General features: G+C 40.8%; 1 protein-coding gene and 1 long non-coding RNA gene across 6 annotated transcripts in view; one reads left to right on the forward strand and one right to left on the reverse strand.

Moving 5' to 3' along the window:
• Positions 1-13,288, reverse strand: part of LOC102144501 (uncharacterized) — a 37,819-nt gene extending 24,531 nt beyond the window's left edge. For 2 of the 4 annotated variants that reach the window (XR_012426749.1, XR_012426748.1), the window contains exons 1-4: positions 13,074-13,288; positions 9,247-9,340; positions 7,006-7,090; positions 3,641-3,781 (exon numbers count right to left, since the gene is read on the reverse strand). This is a non-coding gene — a long non-coding RNA (uncharacterized lncRNA). Of the gene's footprint in view, positions 1-1,969; positions 3,557-3,640; positions 3,782-7,005; positions 7,091-9,246; positions 9,341-13,073 lie in introns of those variants that run through there. The other 2 variants (XR_012426747.1, XR_012426750.1) reach the window with 2 other exon arrangements.
• SGCG (sarcoglycan gamma) overlaps positions 12,941-16,462 on the forward strand; it is a 97,247-nt gene continuing 93,725 nt past the window's right edge. Inside the window, exon 1 of one of the 2 annotated variants that reach the window (XM_045377613.2) lies at positions 12,941-13,138. Coding sequence is in view for 1 of the 2 variants with exons in the window: in XM_045377611.2 (XP_045233546.2) it covers positions 14,596-14,649 (54 nt within the window). In the remaining variant the exon portion in view is untranslated. Of the gene's footprint in view, positions 13,139-13,957; positions 14,650-16,462 lie in introns of those variants that run through there. The other variant, XM_045377611.2, reaches the window with a different exon arrangement.

Raw genomic sequence — 16,462 nt, forward strand, 5'->3', positions numbered from 1 at the left:
ATTTCTCAGTAATGTTTATGTAGAATTCTGAAAATCCAAAATATACCTAACACAATGATCTCACAATTAGGAACTTATTGGTCAGAAATTTTCTTTTTCTCTTTTTTTTTTTTTTAAGACTGAGTCTCGCTCTGTCGCCCAGACTGGAGTACAGTGGTGCTATCTTGGCTCACTGCAAGCTCTGCCTCCCAGGTTCACACCATTCTCCTGCCTCAGCCTCCCGAGTAGCCGGGACTACAGGCACCCACCACCACGCCTGGCTAATTTTTTGTATGTTTTAGTAGAGACAGAGTTTCACCGTGCTAGCCAGGATGGTCGCGATCTCCTGACCTCGTGATCTGCCTCAGCCTCCCAAAGTGCTGGGATTATAGGAGTGAGCCACTGCACCCGGCCAGAAATTTTCATTTTTAAAAGTATTGAAAATGGATTTTCCCCCTTATTTAACATTCAGAAAACAAAGCGAAAAAAAGAAATAAAAGAAAATGTCTGGCTTCACTTGCCTATGATAACGTTTAGTTGTATATTCTTCAAACCTTCTGCGCTCATAAAGAAAAATGTATTTTTAAAGTAAGTTGTTCTATAAGGCTATTCTATATTTGTCTTTTTTATCAATACATCATAAACACCTCTTCAAGTCACATAAACTTACCTCATCATTTTATTGACTGATATTCCACTGTACAGCTATACAATAGTTCATTTAATCAATGCCTTATTGATTAGACATTTCAGTTGTTTACAAATTTACATTACAGTTAATAATGCTATGACAATCTCAAACTTTATCTTTGCAACGTTGTCAAAATATTATATTAAGAAAAATCCCTGGTAGTATTAATGGAATCACTGTTCCAAAACATATTTTTAGAAGTTTTTGATGGATTTGTCTTCCAACTAATTTGTCTTCCAGAAGCATTGTTTCACTTTTAAAAACTCGTACTGGCTGGGCGCAGTGGCTCACGCCTGTAATCTCAGCACTTTGGAAGGCTGAGGCAGGCAGATCACGAGGTCAGGAGATCGCGACCATCCTGGCTGACACGGTGAAACCCTGTCTCCACTAAAAATACAAAAAATTAGCCGGGCATGGTGGTGGGCGCCTGTAGTCCCAGCAACTTGGGAAGCTGAGGCAGGAGAATGGCGTGAACCCAGGAGGCAGAGCTTGCAGTGAACCAAGATAGCGCCACTGCACTCCAGTCTGGGCGACAGAGCGAAACTCTGTCTCAAAAAGCAAAACAAAACAAAACAAAAAACAAACGAAAAAAAACCCACCTATTAATAGCTTATGAAACTGTCGTTTGTCCAAAACCTTTATAACACTAAATATCATCATGTTTTTCAATATTTGCTAAAAGAAAAAGTAAGACAGGCAGAATGAAGACTTGCGCCCTCTCAAAGCATCCCTGACATCAGAAGGCAGCAGGGATTTTAGTGTGCTGTGACAGCAATCATAAATTATTAAAGGACAAAGAGAAAGATCAAGTAAATTTCAAGTGAAAACATCAAGTAGATACGAATTCCAAGAATGATATTAGATAAATAAATGGGGATGAAAAATGAATGATGGACCAAAGTAAAGGAAGAAAAGCTGGAAGAAAGAGAAAGTGGGGGAAATGACACAAAACACAAAAGACTAGAAAAGAAGAAAAGAAAATTGAAATTGTCTATCGATATAAAAAGGAGAAGCAGGAAAGAAAAGAGAGTTGAGAAAGAAGGGGGCAGTGACAGAGCGTATGGCACTAGCATGTCTTCAGAAATTAACTTTGTTAAAATGATTTTTTAATTATCCAAAAATTGATAGAGTTAAGATTTAGTAAAATTAAGTAGTTGGCACGAGATCATGGCAATAATTGTAACTATTCTAAATTAAGATTATGAAATTTGATAAAAAGATAGGGATTTCTCCTATGAAAAAACCCACAAAATTCCTCAGTAAAAAGGCAGAAATGTAAAAAACTTACAGGAAAATAACTAAAGACATATTAATACTGTTTTATTGGATAAATACTTGTCTAGAAATAATACAGTTTGTTAAATTGCAATAATTACTTTTAGACACTAGGCTACACTTAATATACTGAAAAAGTAAAACACAAATGGTATTAGAGCTATAAAAAGTCCATTTTGTTTCAGAACATGTCTGACTTCTCCCAATATGTTTACGTACTTAAAGAACCTGGGCTATTAGCTTTTATTATCACATAATCAGATTCAATTAAATAAAATGAAGAAAATGGAATAGGTCTATAGAAAGGTAAAAACATTATAATATTTCAATGAAACATCAAAATCTGTTGCTTTACAACAAATCATTTAGCAGATCACCTTGCACTGCTACTAAGAAGTTAGAGTGAAAAAGTAATGTGAAACCTTTAAAAATTAAAATGTTATGTAAAGCCAAAAGTTACTATGGCCATGGAATAAATTTCAAAGACAAATGAGCAAAGTTTGTTACACAAAATAACTGAGCTGAACAAAATAGAAAAGGAAGTGGCTACATAGTCATTGCATGAAAACATTGATTATTATTATGATGATGATTATTATTTTTGAGACAGAGTTTCGCTCTTGTGGCCCAGGTTGGAGTGCAATGGTGTGATCTTGGCTCACTGTAACCTCTGCCTCCCGGATTCAAGCAATTCTCCTGCCTCAGCCTCCCGAGTAGCTGGGATTATTACAGGTGCCCACCACCACGTCCAGCTAATTTTTTGTATTTTTAGTAGAGATGGGGTTTCACCATGTTGGCCAGGCTGGTAGCGAACTCCTGATCTCAGGCGATCCATCCACCTTGGCCTCCCAAAGTACTGGGATTACAGGCATGAACCACCGTGCCCGGCCAAAAACACTGATAATTAATGGTGGCCTTTTGGAACTCTAAAATAAATTTTCACTGCATTGCTCATTAGTTTCATTATAGCAAAGAGAAATGCTTTGAAATAATTCAAGTTTAGCTATAAAAATTAAGACTCTGAAGACCATCTGAAACATCTATCATATTTGATAGCTGCAGGAATATTTTGAAGCATTCTTATCTATTATCTAATATATTTGTTACACTATTAAAATACCACAGAAATAGTATTTAACTTGAAACACGGTCCTATCCCCATGAATGATGATTTATAATATCATAGGTAGAGTTAGCAAGAAAATCGTGTAGAATCTGTACATAAATGGCAGTGAATCAGTTAGAGAACTGTTATTTCTGAGTCAGTACCAAGTGACCCATAAATTTAATGAGGCCTGTCCCAGCTGAAAAACCAGTGTCCTAGCAAAAACAAGAATGTGTAACTGTTCGAAACAGAAGAGTCATGCTACATGAGTTGAGATCATTCAATGACAAAACACATAAAGCTTTTTGTTGTGAAATAATGTAAAACTGGCTGATTTCTGAAGATAGAAAATAAAAGCAAGGAAAATCGCAGAATACAATCTGGCATACTGACCTGTGTGGTAGATTGCATTATTGTTCTGAACTGGTCATTCTCTCTTACTTTTAGTTTCTAAATAATTTGGAAGATTATATAAGCCCGTCTGCAGACAAGTGATTTACAGTGTCCTGTGAAGGATAAGCATATACATCCAGGCTCTGTGGACACCAGGTCTGGGTAGGTGACTTGCCTTGGTGTAGGAGTTTACTTACTTGTGTTAACGTATGCCAGGTGGAACAGAAGCTGTAAGATCCACTGTGTGTTTTCACCAGCTCCCTTGATTTTTCCCAAATAAATCCAAATTTGTGATGCTTGGCACATCTCAAATAAGAGGTTCTCCTTTAACCTGGGTCCTGGAATGAGAAAAGCTGTGAAACAGAGCAGCAGAGAAGCCAAACTGCAATGGTTGACATATAACATGAGAGAAAACTGAGTATTTTGGAACTCACTGCCTTACAAAACGTAAGCATGGGCTATTAAAACTCACTGCTAATACTTTCCGGTTGTGTCTTGTCACCCTCACCAGCCTCTTTTTCTTTCTTCCCCCCCTCTTTTATTTTTTATTTTTTTTTGAGACAGAGTCTCACTCTGTCGCCCAGGCTGGAGTGAGTGGCACCATCTCGGCTCACTGCAAGCTCCACCTCCGGGGTTCACGCCATTCTCCTGCCTCAGCCTCCCGAGTAGCTGGGACTACAGGTGCCCGCCACCTCGCCTGGCTAGTTTTTTGTAGTTTTAGTACAGACGGAGTTTCACCATGTTAGCCAGGATGGTCTCGATCTCCTGACCTTGTGATCTGCCCGCCTCGGCCTCCCAAAGTGCTGGGATTACAGGCGTGAGCCACCGCAACCTGCCCACGAGCCACTTTTTCAAACCATGCGTATGACAATTATCCTGAAATGAAAGTCTGCTTTTTATGTAACTCAAACTTCTGCTTTTGAGATTTTAATGTATACGCATAGGTTTCAGTCAGAGATATGAGTCATGAACACTCAGATCCAAATATATACAGCTCAAAAATAGACTGGCTACAACTTGTAAGGAGATTAAAATCTCCCTTTCTCTTGCACTAACTGTCAACAGCTATTTCTTGGACAGCCTTCAAGGCTGCACACTCGTACTTCTAAAGAAAACCGTCTGTTGCAGTCACTGTCATGCGTCTACCCATCCCTCTCAGTCTGCTGTTCAAAATGTCACAGACCTGCCTCTGATTCTCCCACAACGTCTGACCCCAAGTGGTGGGGAGCTACTCCCCGACTTTGTGTCACTTAGTTACCCAGGCCCAGAAACAGTTCTCCTTGAGTTTAAAGGCTCATAAAGTTTCTATTGAAGAGTTTAATCAGCTTTGGCCTTGAGAAACTTTTTACACTGAAATGGAAAAGTTCCCTTGTCCTCCTCACATGGCCTGTGATAGGGTGTGATTTGCTTCTTCAGTGCCTGGTCGCTCAAACCTCTAGGGGAGCACACAGACGGGCAGGCTGTGGGGCTCCCACCCCGAGACAGTGTCTAGGGGTGAATGTTTACAGCTCCTGAAGCCCCAGGGGGCATGCTACAGGGTGCTCTTTCAGTTTAGCCGCCCGTAGGCAGCTTGTGTTGGTCAGCTCAAGGAGATCCCTGCCTTATCACACGGACAAAGGTATTCCTGTATCCCAGGTTCTTGCCTTGGTGTACCACAATCAGATCACACGTGGGCTTGGAGAATGAGCATAAGGTTTCATTGAGTAGAAGTAGCTCTCAGCAGATAGGGGAGCCAGAAAGAGGATGATTTTCCCCTGGAGTTGGGCCACTCCGCATCCTGGGTTCTCCTCCGGCTGCCCCAGCCAAACTCTGCATGGTTCTGCTTCTGTCCATCAGCAACCTGCAGGCGTCATTCTGCTTCTGCCCATTGGTGGTCGGTGGCCTGCTGGCGTGCCAGTACCTGTCTCTCCACATCCCCTGTGTTACTCTTCTGATGTTCCTCTCCTGCCGTCCAGCCACCTATGTGTCTGACTGCTAGGGTCTCACGGATTTTTAGGCACAGGACGGGGGCGTGGCAGGTCAGGGTGGTCTCATCTGTCCTCACCTAGGTCCGTGGGGGTGGAGCCCTAGCCAGGGACTACAACCTCCTCTACCCAGCACTTTCCTTCTCCCTTCAGTATCATTTAAAGGGACCACGTTCTTCCCTTCCCGCACTTCCATAATCCCTTCCCGCACTTCCATAATCCCTTCCCAGCACTTCCATATCGACACTACATGTTTAAATGAGAAAAAAAAAATCAAGGGGAAACATTAATTTTTCTAATAATGTAAAACATTAAAGGAATTTTTTTGAAATTAATTAGCTACATACCTTGCTTTAATATTAACTTTCCTTTGGAGGAACCAGTGAAAAGTGGCCCATACTAGCAAGTGTAATTTGAAAAAAAGAAAACATATTGGCATTTCTAAAAAATAATAATAACTTACTAAATTCTAAGTATTGTGTTCTATATTTTGCATACCTTAACTCATTTATTTCTTAAAACATTCCTATCATTTACATCTTAATTTTTACCCTCATGTTTTAGACCGGGAAAAAGAAGTATAAATAATTTACAGTCCGGGCATGGTGGCTCACGCCTGTAATCCCAGCACTTTGGAAGGCTGTCTGAGGCGGGCGGATCACCTGAGGTGGAGAGTTGGAGACCAGCCTGACCAACATTGAGAAACCCCGTCTATACTAAAAATACAAAATTAGCTGGGCATGGTGGTGCATGACTGTAATCCCAGCTACTTGGGAGACTGAGGCAGGAGAATCACTTGAACCCGGGAGGCGGAGGCTGTGGTAAGCCGAGCCATTGTACTCCAGCCTGGGCAACAAGAACGAAAACTGTCTCAAAAAAAGAAAAAGAATTTACACAGCTTACCAAAGGTCATAAGATCATACAATGACCAAACAGAAAGAGATCAGAGCCCACAGTTTCTAGACCCAGAAGGCCCCTTAATGTTATACTATGTGGTCTTTACATAATCAGAAGGTTATTAATATTCAGAATCGTTGACATTTAGAACTATAGTAATTTCAGGTGCAGTGAGCCCACATGTTGTACAGTTAAGAAACACAGGACCATTCAGACCTTTAGCAGTTCTTGTAACACATTCCTGAATACTAAAAAAGCTGAGAAGAAAAAAATAGAGACAGGAAATTTTTAAACATCAATTAAAAAAAAAAAATGTTAGGGATTTTTTTTTTTTAAACAAGCATTTCAGTCACTGATGAGAAGCCTCAGGCCCATAAAGGTAGCTGTTACCATAGAAAAGATTGTTCGATCTAAGAATAGAATTTGGATTAACCAGGACCTCTAGCATAAAGTTCAATGTTCTTTCATCACAGCATGGTGTTCAACTGAATTTTAAAGTCACAAATTTAAAGTTATAGTTTAACACATCACCTGTACCAATTTACATACAAATGGAGGCACAAGAAGAACCCTTGGCTTGCAGACAGTCTTATAAAACATAGTGCTGAAGGGGGAAAAAAAAAGGAAACTTGAACATCATCAAAGAAATAAACAAATAAGAAAGGGGATGGATGTTGTGGAAATGACCTGAGAGCTCTTACTTAGTTTTAACTACAGAAGGAAAGAGTGCACGGGTAAAAGCAGAACTGATGGCTTCCTCATCCTCTTTCTGACTTCTGCACCTCACTGGAGCATGAGAGAAAAACAAAAGCTAGTTTTTTATGCATATGCATTTTTCACAGCCTTATTAAAATATAATTCACATGCCACACAAAATTCACCCATTTAAGGTACAGAATGAAAAAGGCTTTACTATATTCACAGTTATGCAGCAGTCACCAAAATCTCAACTTAGAACATTTTTATTAACCCTTAAATATCTATTTTTCATATTATGTCTATGAATTATGCTATCTGATCTTTTGTCATTGACTCCTTTCACCTAATGTTTTCAAAGTTCATCCATATTGTATTAGGTGTCAATAATTCATTCCTTTTATGACTGAATAATATTCCATTGTATGGATATATCATGTTTTATTTATTCCTTCATCAGTTGATGTATATTTGGATTGTTTCCCCATTTTTGCTGTTATGAATACTGCTACTGTGCACATTTGTATACAAGTTTTTGTGTGGATATGTTTTTATTTTTCTTGAATAGATAAATAGAAGAAAATTTCTGGGTCATCTGATAAGGCTATGTTTAATGTTTTGAAGCACGCCCAAATTGTTTTCCAAAATGGTTGCAACATTTTACATTCCCTCCAGCAATACATGAGTGTTCCAATTTTTTCACACCCTCACAAATTTGTGATTGTCTTTTTTACTATAGCATTTCTAGAGGCTGTGAAGTGGTGTCTTGTTGTGGTTTTGATTTGCGTTTTCTTAATGGCTAATGCTTTTGAGTATCATTTCCTATGCTTACTGGCTATTTGTATATCTTTTTTGGAGAAATGTTCATTTTCAGTTAGTTCATCCTTTTATTATTGAGCTCCTTATCAAATATAGAATTTGCAAATCTTTTGTACCATTTTTATGTTTTCTTTGGCTTTCTTGATGGTATAATTTGCTGCAGAAACATTCTGAATTTTGATGAGGCCTAATTTGTTTTTTCTTCTGTTACTACTGATTTTGATGTGTGTAACAAGCTTTTGCTAGGCCCAAGTTCATAAAAATTTATCTTCTTTTCTGAAAGTTTTTAGTTTTAGCTCTTACATTGAGGTATATAATACATTTTCAGTTACATTTTGTGTGTGGTAGGAAGAAGGAGCCCAACCTTATTCTTTTGTGTGTGAATATTCGGTTGTTTTATAAACATTCATTGACAAAATAATTCTTTTCCCATTGAATGTTCAATTAACTGCAAATGTGAGAGTTTATTTCTGAACTCAATTCTGTTCCATTGATGTATATGTTGTACGCTAGTACCATATAGGTTTGTAGTAAGTTTCTAAATCAGAAATCATGAGGCCCCAACATTGTTCTTCTTTTTCCATATTACTTTCTCTGTTTTGGTACTCTTGCATTCCTATATGACTTTTGATACTAGCTTGTCAATTTTTTTTTGAAGCTAATGAACTTCATTTTTTATTGACATATAATAATTATACATATGTATGGGGTACAGTGTGATGCTTCCATACATGTATACATTGTATAAGTAAATCATGTTCATTAGCATACTCATCACCTTAAATATTTATCATTGCTTTGTCATGAGAACATTCACGACAAAATCCTCTTTTAGATATGTGAAATATACAATGCATTACTGTTAGCTATAGTCACTCTACTGTGCAAAAGAGCAGCAGTACTTATTTCTCCTGTCTAACTGTAACATTTCACCTGTTGACCACCTTCTCCCCTTCTCCCCATTCTTGTTATTCTCCTCAGTCTCTGGTAACCACTGTTGTACTCTCAACTTGTATCAGTCAATTTGTTTAGATTCCACATATGGGTGATATGTTGTAGTACACAAGTCTTTCTGTGCTTGGCTTCTTTCACTTTACTAAATGTCCTCCAGGCTCATCCATATTGTCACAAATGACAGGGTTTCATCCTTTTCTGTGGGTGAACACTATTTCATTGCATATAATATTCTCTTTATCCATTCATCTGATGATGAGCATTTGGCTTGATTCCATAATTTGGCTACTGTGAATACTAATGCAACAAACATGACAGTGCAGATGTCCCTCTTCGACATATTGATTTCATTTCTTTTAGACATAAATCCAGTAGTGGGATTGCTAGATCATATGTGTATTAGTTCATTCTCATGCTGCTAATAAAGACATACCAGAGACCGGGTAATCTATAAAGAAGTTTAATTGACTCACAGTTCAGCATGGCTGGCGAGGCCTCAGTAAACTTACAATCATGGTGGAAGAAGAAGCAAACACGTCCTTCACATGGCAGCAGCAAGGCGAAGTGCTAAGTAAAGGGGGAAAAGCCCTTTATAAAACCATCAGGTCTAATGAGGACTCGCTAGCACAAGAACAGCAGCATGGGCGTAACCGCCTCCAAGATTCAATTACCTCCCATTGGGTCCCTCACAAGACACGTGGAGATTATGGGAACAATTCAAGATGAGATTTGGGTGGGCACACAATCAAACTATGTCAATATAATTTACCTTTCTTGGATGTTTAGTTAGGTTGAGCATTTTTTCATATGCTTCTTGGTCGTACGTTGATTTTTCTGTCTATATGATCGGTCTTTTGCTGAAATTAGGGTGTTGAAGTACCCTACTATTATTTTATAGCTCTCTATCACTCCCTTTGGATCTACTAATATTTGCTTCTTTGGGGGAAAAAAGGTCTTTCACCATTAAGTATGATGTTAGCTATAGGTTTTTTATAAATGCCCTTTATTGGATTGAGGAAACTCCTTTCTATTTCTAGTTTGTTGGACATTTTTATTAGAAAAGGATGTTTCATTTTGACAAATGATTTTTCTGTATCTATTAAGATGATAATTTGTTTTTTGTCTTAAACTTTTTTATTTTTTATTTTTTAAGGTTAGTCAAGTAAAGCAGTGGGAGTGGAGAAGGAACAAAGAAATCTGTAACTGGTTGTCATCAATTATTTGTGTCACTACTGCACTTGGACCAGCCAATCATGGTGTATAATGCCTTTTATATGCCCCTAGATTATGTTGGCTAGTAATTTTTATTTGTAATATTTGCAGCATTTTTATTTCTATATTTGCAAGAGATATTGACCTGTAGTTTTATTTTACTGTGAGGATTTTGTGTGGTTTGATTTCAGGGTAATACTCACCTCACAGAATAAATTGTTAAGTGTTCCTCCTCTTTTATCTTTTGTAAGAGTTTGTAAAAAAATTATATTGATTCTCCCTTAAATGTTTGGTATAATTCACCAGTGAATCTATACAGGCGTGGACCATTCTAGGAAGTTTCTATGAGGAACCAAAACTGATCAGCAAGAAAACAATAATCCCATGTAAAAGTGGGAAAATGACATGAATAGACATTTCTCAAAAGAAGAATGTACAAATGGCCAAAAACATGAAAAAATGCTCAACATCACTAATCATCAGGGAATTCCAAATTACAACCACAATGAAATACCACCTTACCACAGCCAGTGTAGGCATTACTAAAACATCAAAAAGCAACAGATGTTGGTGTGGATGTGGTGAAAAGGGAACGCTTATACACTGCTGATGGGAATGTAAATTATTACAACCTCTTTGGAAAACAGTATGGTGATTTATCAAAGAACTAAAAGTAGACCTACCATTCAATCCAGCAATCCCACTACTAGGTATCTACCCCAAAGGAAAAGAAGTCACCATATCAAAGAGACACTTGCACACATATGCTTATTGCAGCACAGTTCACAATTGCAAAGATATGGAACTAACATAATTACCCATCAACTAATGAGTGGATAAAGAAAATGTGGCATATATACACCATGGACTACTACTCATCCATAAAAAAGAACAAAATAATGTCTTTTGCAGGAACTTGGATGGAGCTGGAGGCCATTATTTTAAGTGAAATCACTCAGGAATGAAAAAGCAAATACCATATGTTCTCACTCATAAGTGGTAGCTAAGCTATGGGTGCACCAAGGCATACAGAGTGGTAGAATGGACATTGGAGACTCAGAAGCCAGAAAAGGGGTGCAGGATAAAAAACTACATATTGTGTACAATGTATATGGCTTGGTGATGGGTGCACTAAAACCTCAGACTTCACCACTCTACAATTCATCCACATAACTATTGAAATTAAAAAATTACATCATCAGAATTTTAAAAAATAAAGTTCATTACAGCTAAAAATAAATTTCAAAATAACAATAAGAAGTTTTATCAGGTAGAGTTGTATCACTGGGGAGAGGATCTGCAGAGATCTGCATGTCTCCATTCCAGTGCTTTTCTTTGATTTTTTTTCCCCCCTGAGATGGAGACCCCCTCCATTGCCCAAGCTGGAGTGCAGTTGCACAATCTTGGCTCACTGCAATCTCCACCTCCCGGGTTCAAGCGATTCTACTGTCTCAGCCGCCTTGCTTTTCTTATTTGTATGTACTTTCATATATCCTTCTAAAATTTATATTTCTCTCTGTTTTACAATGTAAACAATATATTGGTATTCACATAAAATATACAATAAATTCATAAATGCATATAACTTATAAATAAACATAATGTATTGAGTTGCTCAAAATTCTTTTTACTGGTAACATGTTCAGTCTAGTCTGGAGACCGTGTCTCTTGTCCACACCCCTGTTTGTTTTCATACACCACTTCAGATATGTTTAGCTTTCCATCACAGGACTCATAAGTTCTCTAGATCCCCACTGTGATCATCATCCCCAGCACAAACTGTTGCCAATAATTTATTTCTAAGCCAACAAAGGAGAAGTTCTGGCTGTGAGATCATGTTAGTTTTGGCAATTAAAACACATTAATAACTTTTGGATTCTTTGGCAGAAATATTAAATTGCAACCTTTACTGATTAGTATGGACATTTTTAGAGTAACAATTCACAATATCTGTCATTTGCTGCCTGTGATATATGTAGGAAATTATTAATATACCTGTAATAATATATCTCTATATCCATCTTGTTTATCCTTTGCTCCTTGGGGGAAATATTTTTAGAAAATTATTATCACTGTATCATCTATAAGAGAGCAATAATTAGAGAAATATTGCACTGGACACTTCTGGAAAACTGGCTTTTCTCGTTTCATTTTCTACCTTTGCAAAAGTTTGCTTTTAAAAAGTGTAATCTAGAAGTTATAAATATTTCTGCCTTGCAGTTATCCGTTCTGTTTCACTGAAAACATTTTAAAACGGTCCAACATCTTTATGTTTCTACTTGGTTCCAAATATGGTACCAGATTTTTACTGTAAAAAATCATGAAATACACTGGCATGATCCTTTTGGGAATATATTTTAAAGTTTACCTCCTTAGCACACTCACCAAACATCTTCGGGTACCCATAGCATTCACACAAAACTGCTAAATCAAGATGCTCCCCTGTGATGCACGTGTAGGCGAGAATGTCAATGAATAAATAAGTGATTGAAATACATAAGCACTAATTAGAAAACTGTATGAGACAGCACACCAACATGGCACAAGTATACATATGTAACAAAATGTAACAAACCTGCACGTTATGCACATGTACCCTAGAATTTAAAGTATAATAAAAAAAAAAAAAGAAAACTGTATGAGAGATGAGGCCAGCTGGACTTCCGGGATGGAGTGGGGACTCGGGGAACTTTCTTCAGTTACAAGAGGATTGTAAAACACACCAATCAGTGCTCTGCAAAACGCACCAATCAGCACTCTGTAAAACGCACCAATCAGCGCTCTGTAAAACGCACCAATCAGCAGGATTCTAAAAGTAGCCAATCACGGGGAGGATTGAAAAAAGGGCACTCTGACAGGACAGAAAGGGAAGATGGGCAGGGGACAATAAGGAAATAAAAGCTGCCCCCACCCCCACCCCTCACGCCCGCACCCCCCGCCCCCACCCCCAGCCCCACCCCTCCACCAGCAGAGATCCCGCTGGAGTCCCCTTTCCCGGTATGAGAGGTTTGTTCTTTAGTTCTTCACAGTAAACCTTGCTACCGCCAACTCTTCGGTCTGTACCATCTAAAAGAGCTGAAACACTCACTGCAAAGGTCCGGAGCTTCCTTCCTGGGACCACGAACCCACCGGCAGGAGCCAACTCAGGACACGGTATGTGTTCCAGAGAACTTCTTCAGGCCTTGGAAATAGAACATAGTAAAGAGGTTTCTTTGTCATGGGTCAGCAGTCACTATTTCCCAGCTCGCCTCCGAGAGCTGACTGAAGTGCAGCCTGAACTGCACGCAGCGTTGTTTTCACCACAGCGAGTTCCTGCAAACCCTCGGGAGCGCCTCCTAGCGGCGGAGCGAGAACGAGCCTTGGGCGGGCTTCTAGGAGTAAACTGCTAAACCCAAGGGGTTTGCGAGGGACGGGCTGGGTGGCAAGACTTGTAAAGCCTCGCAAATGGAACCGTTCCCCCTAGAGGGACTCCCTAAATCGCCACAGGTGCTGACTCTTTCTGACAGTAAAGGACCAGGCCCAGAAGTGTAAAGATTGTGGTCAGGTGCTCTAAGCCCAAGCAAGATCCATTCAGCAGCAGTTGGGTTAGAAAGATGAAGGCGCCCAGCGTCTGCAGCGGAGTCGGGGGGGAGCGAAACATGTCCCTGCCCAGCGCCCCGCGCGCTGGATCGCCGGGGCGAGCCTGAGGCGGGAGAGGCCGCGGGGTGGAGGTGCAACGAGGAGGCGCGCAGGGGTGCGTGGCTGGGTGCGGGAGGAGTGCAGGGTATGGAGGGAGGGGAATGTTGGGGTGGCGCGAAGGAGGAGCGCTTGGAAGGGCGCGGCGTTTTGACCCAGAGGGGCTCGGAGTGAGAGTGCCGGCGTGCGGGGAGGGAGTGGAGGGAGTGGAGGGACGAGGGAGTGGAGTGGAGGGGTGGGGACGTGCTGGAGGGGCGCGCCTGGATAGCGTTGGAGAGACAGGAAAAGTGGAGGGGCGGGGCAGTCGCTGGAGCGACGCGGGGAACATCTGAAAGGCTGGAACTGAGGGGAGGGGGGATGCTGGAGAGGCACACGGTGACCGACATGGAGGGACACGAGAGGTGTGGAGTGGAGGGGCGGGGCAGTCGCTGGAGGAACTTCTGGAGGGACGCGGGAAGCAGCTGAAGGGGTGCTGTGTTGGATCTTGGAGGGGAGGGGGATGCTGGAGAGGCACGCGGTGATGGACGTGGAGGGACACGGGAGGTGTGGAGCGAGCAGGACACAGAGGGGCATCAGCTGCCCTGGAGAGGTGCTTTCGGACATCTGGAGGGGCGCACGGTACTGGGACTTGGCGGCATCTGGGGCGCAGTGGGAGGTGACTGGCGTCCAGCCGGCGGCGCCCAGGGCTCGGCGAGGCGCAGGACGGCCCTGGCAGCGGTGCAGCAGCTCAGGCTAGTTCCTGGGGAATCCCTGGCCCCCACCTCCCCGCGCGCCCTGGCCGGTATTGCCCAGAGTCCGGGGGGGGAAGTGGGCGCCCGCGGCTCGGAAAGCTGCTCCCCCGCCCTGGAGCAGAGTCGTCGCTGCGGTCGCTGAGGAAGGACGCAGCGGAGGCCCGCGCTGTCCGGGGAGAAGACGGTGGTGTCATCCCGTCTGGAATGAAGGGAAATGCAGTGGCTGTTTGCGTTCCGGGACTCCAAGAAGTACAGCAGGTAAAGAGTATAGCCACTGCCCGCCACTTCGCCTTCAGTTCCCCAGATTCCTGGGTCCCTTCCTTCTCCTCCAACCTCCTAAACTAACCCCTCTGTTGTTAGACGTCGCTATGCCAGTTCCAGCCTTCCCCCTAGGACTCCATAACCACCCGTGTCCTCTTTCTTCTCGCCTTCTCTGCCCTAGATAGCAGTATCCTTCCCCTGCCCCGTTGTGGGGGCTCAGGGACAAGAGTAAAATGTAATTTAGACAGTTGGCCTTTCTTTGCCCAAAGACTTCAGTAACTGATCCTTCTGCAGTGAGACTTGATAACTTGTTGTGTGCTTGTGTCTGGTGTGAGAGAATGAGAGTGAATTGGTTTAATGCAAATGATTTTGCCAAAAACATTGCCCTGGGTTGCTTACTGGGGAGTCTGGAACACAGTAAGCCGAGCGTCTGCACCAAGTGCAAAGTTGCATAGGATTTGCTTGGGGGTTTTAGAGGGGAATTGAAGCGCAGCGGGGCTCTGTCATCTTCAGTGGGATTACATAATTTCTTGATGATCCTCACCACCCTTATACTCATTACCACCATTAAGTACCACTAATTAGTATTTACATATATGCATGCTGTCACTTGGTTACATCAAAGTCAGCAAGCTGCTTATTCTTACATCATTACTGAGTATTCTGATGTTTCTGAATGTTAGCACAGTACCAGACAGTTGATCTGTGAAACATCCACTCATCCAGTGATGATATTGTACAGGCGGATTTTATAATGCTGGCACTCCCTGTGTATCCATAGTATTCATGTACTAATACTCCTGGCTGTTCCTTAACGCAGGTAAATTGGTGCTAGTAAAGCAATGGAATAGTATTTACATGTTTCAATGCAAATATTTTGAATACGGGTCTTCCTATGCTTTTCTTCCTTTGATGTGAACAGGCTATAAAGAAACTGTAAAGAAAAGATTACACAATTCTAGTCCAAAATTACACATAAGCTGAAATCTTCGTTTTTGTTGATGGATTCTTTTGCTAACCGGTTCAGTGTCTCTGGTATGAAAACTTCTCTTCATGACAGTCTGCTTCCAAATTGACTAGCAAGCAGGCATCCATCCACATGTGTTAAAATATCTTACAGTAAACTTTTAAAGTTATACAGCAGTTATGTTTTCAAATATTGTACTTAAGTCCTCTATTCTTTTCACCTTTAATGTTTTTTGCTGAATATGACAGATGCAATATTTAGTGTATGTTACATGTAAATAATTAACGTGTATGGTACACTTACACCGTGGCCTCACATGTGCAGAGAAGGTGTCCTGTGTCATGACTGTAATCTGTCAGGCAGCCTTTCTTAAATCACGGAAAAAAGGTAGTGATAAATAGCTCATTTAATAAATTTAATAAATTCAAATGATCAGAACTACATAGCCTAGCTAGTCTATATAACAGACTATAAAATCAATAAGCAAACTTTCACATTGTACAAATAACTTATTTACATTTTAAAACTACTGAAACACCTTTCAGAGATAACCAGGGTAATAACCCCATTTTAAAAGTAGCATTTTATAAATTGTGGGTTGGTAATATTTAAAATCATTTTTATTTAAATATGTATACACATATATACACACACTATTACATTTTAATCAGCATCATTATGTTATCTTAGGAATGATTTTTTCTTATTTGTCAGACTCTCACTTGATGTTTACTACTTAAGACTGTGTCCTGGGTGGGCACGGTGGCTCATGCCTGTAATCCCAGCACTTTGGGAGGCCGAGGCGGGCCCATCACGAGGTCAGGAGATCGAGACCATCCTGGC

The sequence above is a fragment of the Macaca fascicularis genome, chromosome 17 (assembly GCF_037993035.2).
Source record: "Macaca fascicularis isolate 582-1 chromosome 17, T2T-MFA8v1.1".
Classification (NCBI taxonomy): Eukaryota; Metazoa; Chordata; class Mammalia; order Primates; family Cercopithecidae; genus Macaca; species Macaca fascicularis.